This window comes from Ailuropoda melanoleuca, chromosome 14 (genome assembly GCF_002007445.2).
Source record: "Ailuropoda melanoleuca isolate Jingjing chromosome 14, ASM200744v2, whole genome shotgun sequence".
NCBI lineage: Eukaryota > Metazoa > Chordata > Mammalia > Carnivora > Ursidae > Ailuropoda > Ailuropoda melanoleuca.
In genome coordinates, this window is record NC_048231.1 from 30,366,976 (window position 1) to 30,381,243 (window position 14,268).

The 14,268-nt window shown below is 39.4% G+C and overlaps 1 protein-coding gene across 7 annotated transcripts in view; it reads right to left on the reverse strand.

Annotated features, from left to right (window-relative positions):
* Positions 1-14,268, reverse strand: part of ATXN3 (ataxin 3) — a 35,112-nt gene that overhangs the window by 5,518 nt on the left and 15,326 nt on the right. For 2 of the 7 annotated variants that reach the window (XM_034642083.1, XM_034642084.1), the window contains exons 7-10: positions 12,831-12,963; positions 12,007-12,173; positions 10,402-10,497; positions 4,081-4,182 (exon numbers count right to left, since the gene is read on the reverse strand). In XM_034642083.1, coding sequence (XP_034497974.1) covers positions 4,081-4,182; positions 10,402-10,497; positions 12,007-12,173; positions 12,831-12,963 — 498 coding nt within the window. Of the gene's footprint in view, positions 1-4,080; positions 4,188-8,741; positions 9,336-10,388; positions 10,498-12,006; positions 12,174-12,830; positions 12,964-14,268 lie in introns of those variants that run through there. The other 5 variants (XM_019809647.2, XM_002928945.4, XR_004620101.1 and 2 more) reach the window with 4 other exon arrangements.

The window sequence follows — 14,268 nt, forward strand, 5'->3', positions numbered from 1 at the left end:
GGTGCCCCCAAATTTGTCATTTTTAGAATGTTACACAAATATAATCACACTGTAAGAGATCTTTCCTGCACTCAGCATAATGCCCTTGAGACTCAACCAAATTGTTGCATGTATCAATAGCTGGTTTCTTTTTAGTCCTGAGTAGTATTCCACAGATGTACTACCATTTGTTTAATTGTTTGCCTTCCTGTAGGACATCTTGGTTGTTTCCAGATTTTGATTATGAGAAATAAAGCTGCTACAAACATTTGTGTACAGGTTTTTGCACGGACAGGTAAGTTTTCATTTCTCTGGGATAAATGTCCAGGAGTGTAACTGCTGGGTTGTATGGTTAGTTCAAGTACAGTTTTTAAAGAAATTGACAAATTATCTTCCAGAATGGCTGTAATAGCTGAAATGAGACACAGAAACTTCACCTCTCTTTACTCTCCCATTTATGATGTAATTGCCTTAAATATTTTCTACATATACACTAAAACCAAAATCAATATTCTAATTCTTGCTTCAATCATCAAACATAATTTAGAAAACTCAAAAGGAGAGGAATATCTACTGTTTACCCATATTTTTACTCTTTCTACTATTCTTTTTTTTTTTTTTAAAGATTTTATTTATTTATTTATTTGACAGAGACAGCCAGCGAGAGAGGGAACACAAGCAGGGGGAGTGGGAGAGGAAGAAGCAGGCTCCGAGCAGAGGAGCCTGATGTGGGGCTCGATCCCAGAACGCTGGGACCACACCCTGAGCCGAAGGCAGACGCTTAACTACTGCACCACCCAGGCACCCCTCTTTTTTTCTTTCTGATGTTCCCAGATTAATTCTCTTAATATTTCTGTTTAGAAAACTTCCTTTAGCCATTGTTTTAGGATGGGTCTACCCGTGAGAAATTCTCTTAATTTTTCTCTTCATTCCTGAAGGAAATTTTTGCAGGGAATTCCGGGTTTTCTTTTCCTTTTTTTTTTTTTTTTTTTAATACTTTACTTATTTGGGGGGGGGAGAGCACCAGCAACAGGAAGAGGGAGAGAAAGAAGTAGACTCCCACCAAGTAGGGAGCCCAACGTGGGGCTGGATCCCAGGACTCTGGGATCATGACCTGAGCCGAAGGCAGGTGCTTAACCGACTAAGCCACCCAGGTGCCCCTGGGGTGTTTTTTCTTTCCAGCCCTTGAAAAACGAAGGGCACCTGGGTCGCTCAGTTGGTTAAGCATCGGACTCTTGATTCTGGCTCAGGGCATGATCTCAGGGTTATGAGACTGAGCCCTACATCAGGCTCTGTGCTCAGTGGGGAATCTGCTTGAAGATTCTGTCTTTCCCTCTGCCCCTCCGCCTGCTTGTGCATGCATGTGGGCTTTCTCTCTCGCTCTAAAATAAATAAATCTTAAAAAAAAAATGTTGTGCCACTTCCTACTGATCTCCATGATTTCAGATGAGAAAGGTGCTGTCATACAGATTGCTATAGGCAAGATGTTTCTAGCTGGTTTCAAGATTTTCCTCTTTTGTTCAGGTTTCAGAAGCTAGACTATGATGTTTTGGCATAAATTTGTTTGGGTTTAACTGTTAGAGGTTCACTCAGCTTCTTAATTCTGTAGTTTTATTTATTTTTTGGCGGGGAGGGGCAGAAGGAGAGGGAGAGAGAGAAAGAATCTTAAGCAGGCTCCACGAGAAGTGCCTAGCCCAACATGGGGCTTGATCTCACAACCCTGAGATCATGACCTGAGCTAAAATCAAGAGCTGGACACTTAACCTACTGAGCAACCCAGGTGCCCCAATTCTGTAGTTTTAGATCTTTTGCCAAAGCTGGAGATTTCCAGCCATTATGTCTTCAAATATTTTTTCAGCCCCACTCTCCTTCTCATCTCCTGGGATTCCCATGGCACATTAGATCTGCTACTATAGTCCCACAGGTGTCAAGGCTTTGTTAATTTTTTCCAGTCTAATTCTGTTACTCAGAATGGGTAATTTCTATTGTCAAGTCCATGGTATTGTTATTTTTCAGTTCTAAAATTTCCATTTAGTTCATCTTTATATCTTCTATTTCTTTCTTGGAGCTTTCTATTTCTTCATTTGTTTTACGCATGTTCAAAATTGCTCAGTGTAGCGTTTTTATGATGGCTGCTTTCAAAATCCTTGAGATTAATTCTGATATCAGTGTCATTTTGGTGATGGTGTCTATGAACTGCCTTTTCTCAATCAAGTTGAATTTTCCCTGGCTGTTGGTATGGTAACACTTCTGATCAAATCCTGAACATCTGCAGTGTTGCGTGTTACAAGACTGTGAGTCTTACTTACACCCTCTCTTTTAGCAGGCTTCTTCTGACACAGCCCCATCGGGATAAAGGGGTGCTGCCCTGCCACAGCCAGAGAGGGGAAGCGTGTGTGTGGTCATTACTGCTGTGCACACGGGGGAGTTCTGGCTCCCCACTGTCCTGCACTGCTATCTCCCTGACAGGAAGGGGTAGGACTGCCTCCTTACTGCCTCTCACTGACATTCAGGGTGTGGCCTTATTACTGCCTCAAATCAGTAATTCCTGATTCTCCACTGGGCCTATCTTGCAACCACCCAGGCAGGAAGCCAGAGGGATGCCTCCATATTGTATTGGTGGGTGGAAATATAGGCTCCCTGTGACCACGGACACCATGAGAAAGAGCCCCTCATTGTCTCCTGGAGGGAATGAAAGTCCCAGCTCCCCACCTGGCTTTCTCTGACACCACCCTGGCCAGGGGAAGCAGGAGGTACACCTCATTCCTGCCAGGTGGGGTACCAGTCTACACTCCTACTTGTCCTGTGCCCATGGGGTGGGGTGACAGTAAGGCCAGTTTCTTCACCTCATCCTGTTTGCCTGGAATACTATCTAAAAGTGTTTACTTGCTAGGTAGTCCCATTTGACTACATAGAACAGGCTTTATTTCATCTCTGCCCTGGCTTTTTCAGCACCAAGTCCAGAATATGTGATACAAAAAGAAAATCCAGGCTACACATCACTATGTCTCCTCTGGTCCTTGAGCCTCCGACACAGCCTGCCTTCTCTCTACCTTTCAGATTTTTCTCACATTTGTTTGATATAAATGTCCAAGGTTGTTAGCTATAAACAGCAGGAGGAATAGGAAAAGCACCAGCTCATTCCTTTTTATTGTTACATAGTAGTCCATTGTTGGGAAGTACCACGGTTTGTACATCTACTCACCGCTGAAGGACAACAGTTAGGTAACTTCTAGTTTTTGACAGTTACGAATAAGCTGCTATAAGCATTCACATACAAGTTTTTCTGTGAACTTATGTTTTCTTTTTTTCTTGGTTACATACCTAGGAGTGGGGCTACTGAATCACATGGTTAAGAGTACATTTAAGTTTATAAGAAAATACTAAATTGTTTTCCAAAGTTGCTGTACCATTTTATATTCCTACTAACAAGGTATGGGTGTCTAGTTGCTCTGATCCTAGCCAGCATTTGGTACTGTCAATTTCATTTTTTATTAAGCCATTCTTATAAGGTATGTAATGGTATCTCTTTGTATTTTTAATTGGCATTTCCCTAATGATTATTAATACTGACCATATTTTCATGTGCTTATTTGTCAACCATATGTTTGGAGAAGTATCTGTTCAAATCCTTCACCCATTTGAATTTTCTTCTTTCAGTCTTGAGAGTTCTTGACATGTTCTGCTTATAAGGCGTTCGTCACATACAGTTGTTTTCCTACTCAACTTGTACCACCAATAATTGGCCAAAGTTCAGTACCTAGGCCTGATAAATAATTCTAGATTTCCTATTATTTAGATGACACTTGGGCGCTTTAGTTTTCCAGGTGGTAAAATGTGTTCATCTTCCACCTACTAATATCCATTATCTCTGAGGAATTTTTGGAGATTGTATTAATTACTGTAAAGTTGCAAGTGTTGTTTATAATTTTAAAGCAACGTATTCACTGAGTGCTCTAGTCTGCCTGCTTCTTAATCTAAGGATATTTAATAGATTCGAATTCATACAAGAGTTTCAGTATAATTAAAGAGGAGAGAAAAAAAGCCCATAAAGCCAAAATCATAGGGAGCCCATGTCAGAGCATGGTCAGAGAAGCATACCTGGATCACTGCCCCGAGCTCCTGAACTTGTGGCAGGCCTCTCACATGGGTGTGAAAGATGGCCCAGAGGGTCCTGCTGCTGCTGCTGCTGCTGCTGCTGCTGCTGCCTGAAACAAAGTGAATGTACATTAAAAAAACAAAACCTAAGAATACATATGCCATGAGAAAAAGTATTCACATGGAAAATAGAAGGTTCCACAAAACAAGAGTCATTGTCACGAGCTCCACAAAAGAATAACAGAGCAATCAGTCTGATTTATGTTACTTAAGAGTATCACAGTGCTGATCCTAGGAAACCTACATGTAAGATCCGAATTATCAGACAAAGTAATAGGTGAAGATTTTCCCCACAAAATAACACATAAACACAAGCATTCCCCGGTAGCTATTCTTATGCAAATGTGTGGTTTACAGGTCCTTAACACTGTTAGAAATCACTAAAAATAAGCACCTTTGAGAATATAAAGCATCCCAATTACCATGCAAATTAACATGATGTTTCCATGACTGGCGGCTCCTCCTTGTCATTCAGCTCTGAGCTTCAGCACGTCCTGGGAGAGAACTTTCCCGACCAGCCACATGTCGCAGCCTCCAGGCAGTCTCACTATCTCATCGCAGCTCCCTTTCAATTTCTGGCATCAACTTATCACCATCTGATATTCTGTGTCTCCCTCTTCTGAGAGTCAGCTAACAAGAGCACAAACCTTATCTTGTTTCCCAAGTGCCTAAAACAGTGCCTGTCATGTAGCAGGCATTCACCAAATACTTGATGAATGAAAGAATATAACTTTTTAAGATGCATGATCAAGTTTCAGGACCATTTACTGCGTTAAAATAAATTTTCCCTGTATTTTTCTTTCACACAGAAAAACAATGTCAGAAAAATCCACATTTTAAAACTTAAAAAACACGATGGTTATGATGTAAAATATGTAGGACGGTGTCCTTGTATGTAAAAAAATACACACTGAAGTACCGAGGTGTGATGGGAGATCACGTCTGCAAGTTATTCTCAAATCCCTCAGAAATGCCAACAATTGGGGAATTTGGGCAAAGGGTATAAAGGAGTTCTGTGAATTATTTCTGCTTTCAGGTAAATTTCAAATCATACACACATATGTTGAAAATTAAACAAAACCTACAAATAGCTGAGAAGCCATAGCTTTAAAAAAAATGTTTAGAAGGATTTTTAAAGGAACCAGTATTTTAAATTTACCAGTAACACTATTAATAGCATACCTCCCCCCCAGTCTCAATCTTCTGTTTTAAATATGAGTAATAAAGAAAACCCAAGTACACTGACATTTGTCTCAGTTTATCCTCAGGCATGCGTGGCTAATGATGCACAGAGGGCAGGAGGCTCCCACCAGCATACCCCGAGTCTGGGGTGTGCACAAGACAGAGAGGCTACGAGGCAGGAGGAATCTTGGCCCATCAGATCTCTCTCCATGCCCTTTCCCCCTCCAATCAAGACAATATGTCAGAACACAAGAGCGTAGCAGGTGAGACAGTGACCTTAAGAGGGATTAAGGTTTATTCTACTTTAAATTAATGAAAAGTGAGAAGTAAAGGAATTGCCAACCTTGAAACAATTTTGACACCTTTCATATTTGATGATGCAGTAAGATGCAACATGTTCAAACAGCAAATCAGTGCCATTCCCACTGTGGCTTTGAATGTGCCCTTGGAATCACAGAGGCTAGAAAGCTAAAAACAACATCTTAGGTCTCTGTACGGTGAGGATTCTAGTTATCAATGAAGCACCCTCAGAAATGAGACCCAGCCATCCTCCTGCTGCCATGAAGTCAAGGAGCTGCCCGTCCCAGGATTCTGCTTCACAGCAGTGGCAGTGGGGGCTAGACTTCGTGCTCCCCTGTCTCGGCAACTGTGGTGGCAGCTTCCCCGATCCTAGCATCACAGCTAGAGCAGTGTGTTCAACTCCATATCCTGATTCCCCGTCACGCCAACTGGGGCAGTGGTCACAGCTCTTCCAACAAGTTGGTCTTTGGAATTCTGGAAGCCTGGCCTACAGCCTGCACCTCCAGCTCTTCCTAAGGCTGTGTAAGCCCTGAGTTTCTGTACTCAATACCTTCTTGTTTAAACTACGGCCAGTAGCTTGTTTCTTGAACTGAATCCTGTTACGCCACGCCACTGCAGTGGTGGCTCCAGTGTTAGACAATGAAAACGTCATAGCAATCTGTAACCATGAAGACAATGCCCAGGAATTCCCTCTTTGTTGGGAAACACTTTTTTAGTAACAGAATGAAAGAACCTGCATCATTTCAGAGCTACACGTGGAGAAGAATTAAAAATGCTAAGATATTATGGTTAACACAATAGTTTTACACATATTGCCAAATTTGATGCTCAATTTGTGAGTTTTTAACGTATGTTTTATAGTTAAAACCTGATACAGTAAGATTTTTAGTTGGGGTTTTATAATAGGTAAAATGGATTTAGAGATTACTACTGGAAAATACATTTCGGCTGTGAACATATTACTTAACACTCATTCATTAATAATGACTTTGTTGATTTTTTGGTTTTTAAGATTTATTTTAGAGAGAGGGAGAGAGTGCCCACATGTGTGAGTGGGGGCAGGGGGGAGGGAGGGAGAGGGAGAGGGAGAGGGAGAGGGAGAGAGAGAGAGAGAGAGAGAGAGAGAGAGAGAGAGCAGACTCCTTGCTGAGTGGGGAGCCCAATGCAGGACTGGATCTCAGAACCCTGAGATCACGGCCTGAGCCGAAATCAAGAGTTGGACGCTTAACCAACCGAGCCACCCAGGCGCCCCCATTAACTATGACTTTGTAACAGGTACGTTGTTAAACAGTATTTTTATGCTTGATGCATGAATACTGTGGTTACTACATCAGGCATGAAGCTTCAAATACTGTATATAAAAAAAAATTTTTTTGAATAAGTAACAAATAAACCATTTGAATGGAAAAAAAAACTTATTTTGAATTCAAAATTTGTTTGAATAACAAGTTAGCACCAGGATCAGTTTGGAGAGGGTCAGAAGGAACAAAGAGGCAGCTCAATAACCTTAGAGTCAAGTTCCCAAAGATGGAAGCTAGAGAGACAAGGACCTTGTAGTCTTAGTAATCAGGAACTCTAGTGAAAGGTCTAGTATTGGGAACTAATATTGTTTTTCAGCTCCTTTAAATGAGTCCTGCAAGATTCTGAATGCTAGACGATGCTGAAAAGAAACACCAAGAAGTTAGCTCTTAACTCTTCTCAGCAACATGTGACTCTGTAAAATATTCTCTAGTTCTCCTTAAGTTCCCACCAGTATTTCTTTCTTTCTTTTTCTTTCTTTCTTTCTTTCTTTCTTTCTTTCTTTCTTTCTTTCTCTTTTCTTTCTTTCTTTCTCTTTTCTTTCTTTCTTTTCTTTCTCCCTTCCTTCCTTCCTTTCCTTTCCTTTCCTTTCCTTTTTCCTTTCCTTTCCTTTCTTAGATTTTACTTATTTGTCAGAGAGAGAGAGAGCACAAGCAGGGGGAGCAACAGGCAGAGGGAGAAGCAGGCTCCCCGCTGAGCAAGGAGCCCGATGTGGGACTCGATCCCAGGACTCTGGGATCATGACCTGAGCCGAAGGCAGATGTTGAATGGACTGTGCCACCCAGGCGCCCCTCCACCAGTATTTTCAAGGTCAGACCAGGAGGCAGAGGATGAAGCTGTAAACCACCACTGCACACCTTCCTCCCCAGTCAACTACCCTCCAACCAGGCAGGAGCTGCGCTGATGCTCAAACATTTAAAATCCTTTCTACTATAAAGATTAAACATGTTAAAGTTCCACATTTTCAATCTGCTACCCCCCCCAAAAAAAACTAAAAAATTTTTTAAATAAAAAAGGGATTTGTTTTTATACTTTAAAGTATAAAAAATTTTATTTTTCTTAGATCTACTTGTGCATTTTGTAGTTTCGCTATAAAGTATGTCTGGACCAATTTAATCTGGCAAAAAATGGAATGTGAAATAAGCATGGTAGAAGTATCATTTGTGAATGTTCTGGAGAGCAGTTCAGAAATCTGTACCAAGACCTTAAAAAATGTTTCTGTCCTTTAACCCAAAAATCTCAGAATAACTAGAAGAAATGATGAGAGGTTTGAGGCACAGAGTTAGTACAAAGATTATACATTGCACTATTAATTATAATAGTAAAAATCAAAGCTTCACATATAAATTATGACTTATACATTCATTTTATGAAATATCACGCAGCCTATACAAAGACTATTTACTCTGATGGGAAAATGGATGTAACTAACATATGATACACGTATGTCTGTGTGACTAGAAGAGAATGTGTCAAAATACTAATGTTAGTTATTAAAGGATAGGATTGTTTTCTTTTAATTTTGACATGTCTTAAATTTTCTAGAATATTGGTTTTTATCTAATTAACAGTTTTAAGTTTTTTTTTTTTTTTTTTAAAGATTTCATTTTAGGGGCGCCTGGGTGGCTCAGTTGTTAAGCGTCTGCCTTCAGCTCAGGGCGTGATCCCGGGGTCCTGCGATGACCCCCGCATCAGGCTCCTCCCCTGGGAGCCTGTTTCTTCCTCTCCCACTCCCCCTGCTTGTGTTCCCTCTTTCGCTGGCTGTCTCTAGGACAGTCAAATAAATAAATAAAATCTTTAAAAAAAAATAAAAAAAGATTTCATTTTAAAATAATCTGTACACCCCTTGTGGGGCTCGAACTTAAACAACTCCAAGATCAAGAGCTGCATGCTCCATCGACTAAGCCAGCCAGGCGCTCCTTAAGTTATTTGTAACACTAACTAGATGCTTGATGGTACTGCAGAATTACCAATAATTATCATGTGATAATTATTAACATTAAAGGGTGACAATACATTTCACTATATTCTAAAAAAATGGATCAAAGGATACAATAATTTAGATTTGTCACAAAATAATCCCAGCTTCGGGGTGAGAGAGGGGAAAGCTGGAGAGATGGGGGCACAGAAAACCATGACTGCCCACATGCTGATATTTGTTAAATCTGGGCTATGTTAGGTAAACAGGGGTTCATTATGCTGGTTTCTCTACTTTTATAGATATTTGAATTTTATCATAATTAAAAAACTTTTTTAAAAAATTAAAAATTTGAAAGGAAGTGAAGCACTAATAAGCACTATTTTGAATTTCATATAATTAAGTTCATTAATCTATCACTGAGTAAAGACTAGAAATATCTCACATTAAGAGGATGTCAGCTGATCAGAACTTTCCTTCATATACTTCTGAGTTGTGACTTAAAAAAAATAAAACAGAAAACAAGGTAAATATTATCTTCATTACATCATCAAATGTAAAACGCTCCAATAGTTTAGATCCCAGTAATACTGCCAATTATGACTGTAAGACACTTCTCAATTGTAGAGATGTTGAAATGTGAAAATATGTACATCTCAGAATTGATGAAACACAGTGAACAGGCCAGATTCAGCCACTGGCCTTCTGGTTTCTGACTTGGGATCAGAGGATCTGAATATCTACCTATGTAAAGACTACCATGTAACCTTTAAGATAAATTTTTATCCTTAAAAGAAAAAGGGAAGACAACTAGTGAATGGTAGTTACTGGAAAGGATGACATTTTTATTTTCTAATTTGAGAGCACACACACAGTTGGGTTTTGGGAGCTGATGATTCAGATTTATGGTTTGCCCCCATGTCCCTATGCCGACAGGCCTGCAATAACCCTAAAGTGGCAATAAGAAGAACAATTAACCACCACCTCTACCTGGGATGGGAGTGCGTTCCCCGAGCCACATGCTGATTTTCCTGTTAAGTGACAGAAGAACTTTGCAGGGCTGGTCAGGTAACCAAGAAGCACATCCAGAGGATTATTAGGCATTGTTCTTGCTTTGGTCCAATTCCATTTTCTTTTGATGACTGAAATTTTACTGGGTTTCCCTCACCTTTATTTCATATAAACTTAAATGGTATCAAGGCAAAGGTTTTCCCTAAAACTACATATCATTTCAGTTCATTTGCCGTAAATTATTAAAAAAAAAAAAAACCACTCCACCGGTGATGGGTATTAAGGAGGGGATATTGCATGGTGCACTGGGTGTTATATGCAAATAATGAATCATGGAACATTGCATCAAAAACTGGGGATGTACTGTATGGTGACAAATATAACAAAATAAAAATTATAAAAAAAAATACACTCAGATGTTCACAGGGTTCAGATGGTAACCAATCTTTTAAAAGGAGAGATTCCTACCAAAGCTCTACGTGCATAAACTGTACACAAAACAGACAAAGTACACATTAAATATGCAATTTTAATATTGTACCAACTACTTTACTTTTCAAAGTAGGCTTCTCTTCTCTTCCGTAGCTCTTCTGAAGTAAGATTTGTACCTGATGTCTGTGGAATATCTTGAGATATACTTCTGGAACTACCTGAAAACAAAGGAAACGGAACGAAAAACCAATCATTTTATTTACCAATTTAAGCAACACTATGTTTATACTTATTTGAGCAAGTTTTTGAAAAGTTTTCTTCTTAAAAATATTGTGCTACTATTCTGTAAATGTAAGAAAGGCTCTGAAACTCTCAAGGACAAATCTGAATAAGGAAGTTCAAATATAACCCGTGTCCACACCCATCTGTGATACAGTGGATGTGAGGATGTAAGTCCAACAACCAACTTGGCAGGGAGAGCCATTAACACCACAAGTGTGCCCTCTTTAACTTACTAGAAATGAACAGGCACTTTCAACTAGAAACAACTTAAAGTGGGTGACTGTGAACCCATTCTCTGAATTCCCTATCCTAAAATACTTGCATTCTATACAAACTTAAATATGTGTCCCTGTTCTCACTTAATAGTTGCACCAACCACAGATCCTGCCCAGATGGTGAAATAAAGCGGGAAGAGAAGCGAAGGACACAAAAATATCTAATATTATAAAAGCTGTTATCTGTCCATTATTGGGCTAATCCAGCAGGGCTCTATTAATCAAAAATGGGATTTTGCACATATAAAGCTCTCCAAGGTGTGCTAGGAGGCATGAGAATTCAGGATAAAAAGGATAGTCTTCATATTAACATAACCTCAATTTTATTTAGATATTTAAGAAATTCTATTGAGTAATCTCATTAAGTAGAAGGCAAATTCATATTAATTAGATGAAAACAAAACTGCCAGAGAAAACCACACGTGCTTTTCAGTAAGCCTCTTTGAGCTGTATCCTAGACAATTCTCTCTGCCTGGATTCCCTAGGGGATACATCTTCATTTTCCTCTGCTAGTGGGCTTACGTCACTATCCTGTGGGCCCATCGAAGTGGGCTTAAGTTGTTAAGTTGCACAGCCACTAAGTGTTAGACTTTTTTTTTTTTTTAAACTTTATTTACTTATCTGACAGAGAGACAGCCAGCGAGAGAGGGAACACAAGCAGGGGGAGTGGGAGAGGAAGAAGCAGGCTCCCAGTGGAACAGGGAGCCCGATGCAGGGCTCGATCCCAGGACCTGGGATCATACCCTGAGCTGAAGGCAGACGCCCAACAACTGAGCCACCCAGGCACCCCAAGTGTTAGACTTTTTAAATATTTTCTGCCCAGGCCTTCCTTTGTATCCAAGAGCATACATTTACAAAAAAGCCGGTCTGGGTAAGGGCCTCCCCACTTTTTGCCCACAAAGATTAAACACCATTTATTGTTGTACGGTATTATAACCAAATGGAAAAACCAGAATAAAAATGTAAATAGTCCTAATATAACTTAGGTTGTAAAAAATTATTTATATTTTAAGAAAGCTAAAAGAATAGCTGATTTTATATACATAGTTATTGCTTCTGCAGTAATTGTCAAAGAACTTCTCCCAATAGTACATTAACCTCCAGGGGAACTAAGAATAATCTGAATCGATCTTTCAACAACAAATGAAGTATACATCCAAATGTTGATACCTTGCATACTGAGCTGAATAGCCCTACGGAGATCTGCTTCTTCATCTTCCATGTCAATTTCTTGGCGACTTAGTGCCAGAGCCCTCTGCAAATCTTCCTCATCTTCGTCTAACATGGCTGACCCATCATTTGCTTCTAAGACTCGTTCCAGATCTGTTTTCTGGGCTCTAAAGAACAAAAACAGATAGTAACTGAAGGTCAGTTTTCTACTTTTAGATAAAACATAGAGACACTTTTAAATGAAAGATTTTTTACAATAATTTTTTTAGGATTTTAAGTAATCTCTACACCCAACATGGGGCTTGAACTTAGATTTCATTTCCTTTAAGTAATCCCTCTATCCAGTGTGGGGCTTGAACTCACAACCCTGAGATCGAGAGTCGCTTGCTCTACCGACGGAGCCAGCCAGCTGCCCAAAGAGTCTACATAAGTAAAAAAATTACACATTTCCTGGCAGATAATCTAATGATACAAAGATCGTCCTGTGATGTGCATCTAAGCTAATTAAGTAATCAAAGAGTCGATTCAAGTTTGAACCAAAAAACTTCACTAAAAATATAAGAGGTCTAAAAAAAAAAACAACTCACCAACAATAAAAGGATCACACATCCAATTTAAGCATGAAAATGTAATTCTCAGGGTACCTGGCTGACTTAGTCAGTACACCATGATCTCGGGGTTGTGAGTTCTGAGCCCCACACTGGATGTAGAGATTACTTAAAAAAACAAAATCTTAAAAAAAAAAAAAAAAAGAAAAGAGAAAGAAAATGTAATTCTTGTAATGAAATACTATCAAATACTCCATTCCGCAGGCTTAATTTTACCTCTGTTCTTTCAGTTGTGCTAATTCTTCTCCAATGAGTTTTGGTCTATGCATCTGTTGGACCCTGATCATCTGTAGAAGTTGGTCAGCTTCACAATCTGGCAGATCACCCTTAACAACAAATATAGAATAACCTAAAAAAAAGGCAAAAATAAACTAAAACAGCTAGTAAGAGATTAAAAATAGGTTTAAAATGATAGCAGATGAAAAGGCAGCACAGTAGAGAGGAAAGAATACAAGCTGAGAAGGGAGAAAGACCTGGGTTCAAATAATGGTTCTTACACTTACTGGAAGGGTAAACTAGGACAAACTACTGAAAGTCTCTAAGCCCCACTTTCTTCATCTCATAGACTGATATGAGGAATAAATGAACTACAAACAGCCCTACCAAAAGAGTGTGTGACCAAGTAGACTACTCACTAAATGGTAACACACAGGCAGGTAAAGGAGTGGGGAAGAGCAAGGAATTTGGAATCAAACGGCCAGGGTTTTGGTCCTAGCTCTTCCAATTCCAAGACTGCGCATGGTTTTTGGTAAATCACTTTACTCAGCTACGTCTTGGTTTATGCAGTTGTTAAACTGAAGATACTGGTACCTTCCTCAGAGGGCTGTTGTGAGGGTACAGTCCGATAATGTGTGTAACAATGTGAAATATGGGTAAAATAATCATCTGTAGAAAGATACCCCCCCATCCTGACACACACGTGCACGCACACACAACCCCCTCCTCACTGAAAACAGGAGTTGGGAAACCAATGCTCAAAATCTAGTCAAGGTGTTGCTGATGTGGTTCATATTTTGAAAGAATTACACTGATTCAGTGTAATTTTTTATAAATATGATTCTAGAAAGCCAGAGTTTTCCCAGCTAAATACTCCACACAAAAACTGAACATGGGCAGACTATACCTAAGTCATTCTAAACAATATAAGCTTTTCTACCACAAATTTTTCTTAAACTTTGGTACTTATTACTGGATATCCTTTGTGAGCATTAAAAGATAATGAAACAAATGAACAAAGATCAAACAAACTGTTAAAGGGAAAAAGTCAAAGCAGTATTTTTTGAACAAGTACATAATACGATTAATACACTTTTTAAAAATAAGGACAAACATGCTCAGAGTTCAGATGATCTAGCATGTTTTATGGTAGTAAAATTGTTTCCAGATCTTCAAGTAAATGTGTTAGCACCATGGCATTACATGAAGGGCATCACGAAGAACAGAAACTGTCTTGTTTAGGAGGCACAGGTTTTATTCAAGATGTTAGCTTTCATTCTAAGCACGCTGGGAAGGATGAAGAGGGTGAGTGCCATAACATGCGTAACGTTGTTTAAAAAGCACTCTGGGCTACTTTATCAATATAATGTACAGGAACCAGAGTGTAAGAAGGGAGAGCCTGACTAAAACAGAAAACCTGAGAGACAGCACATATTGG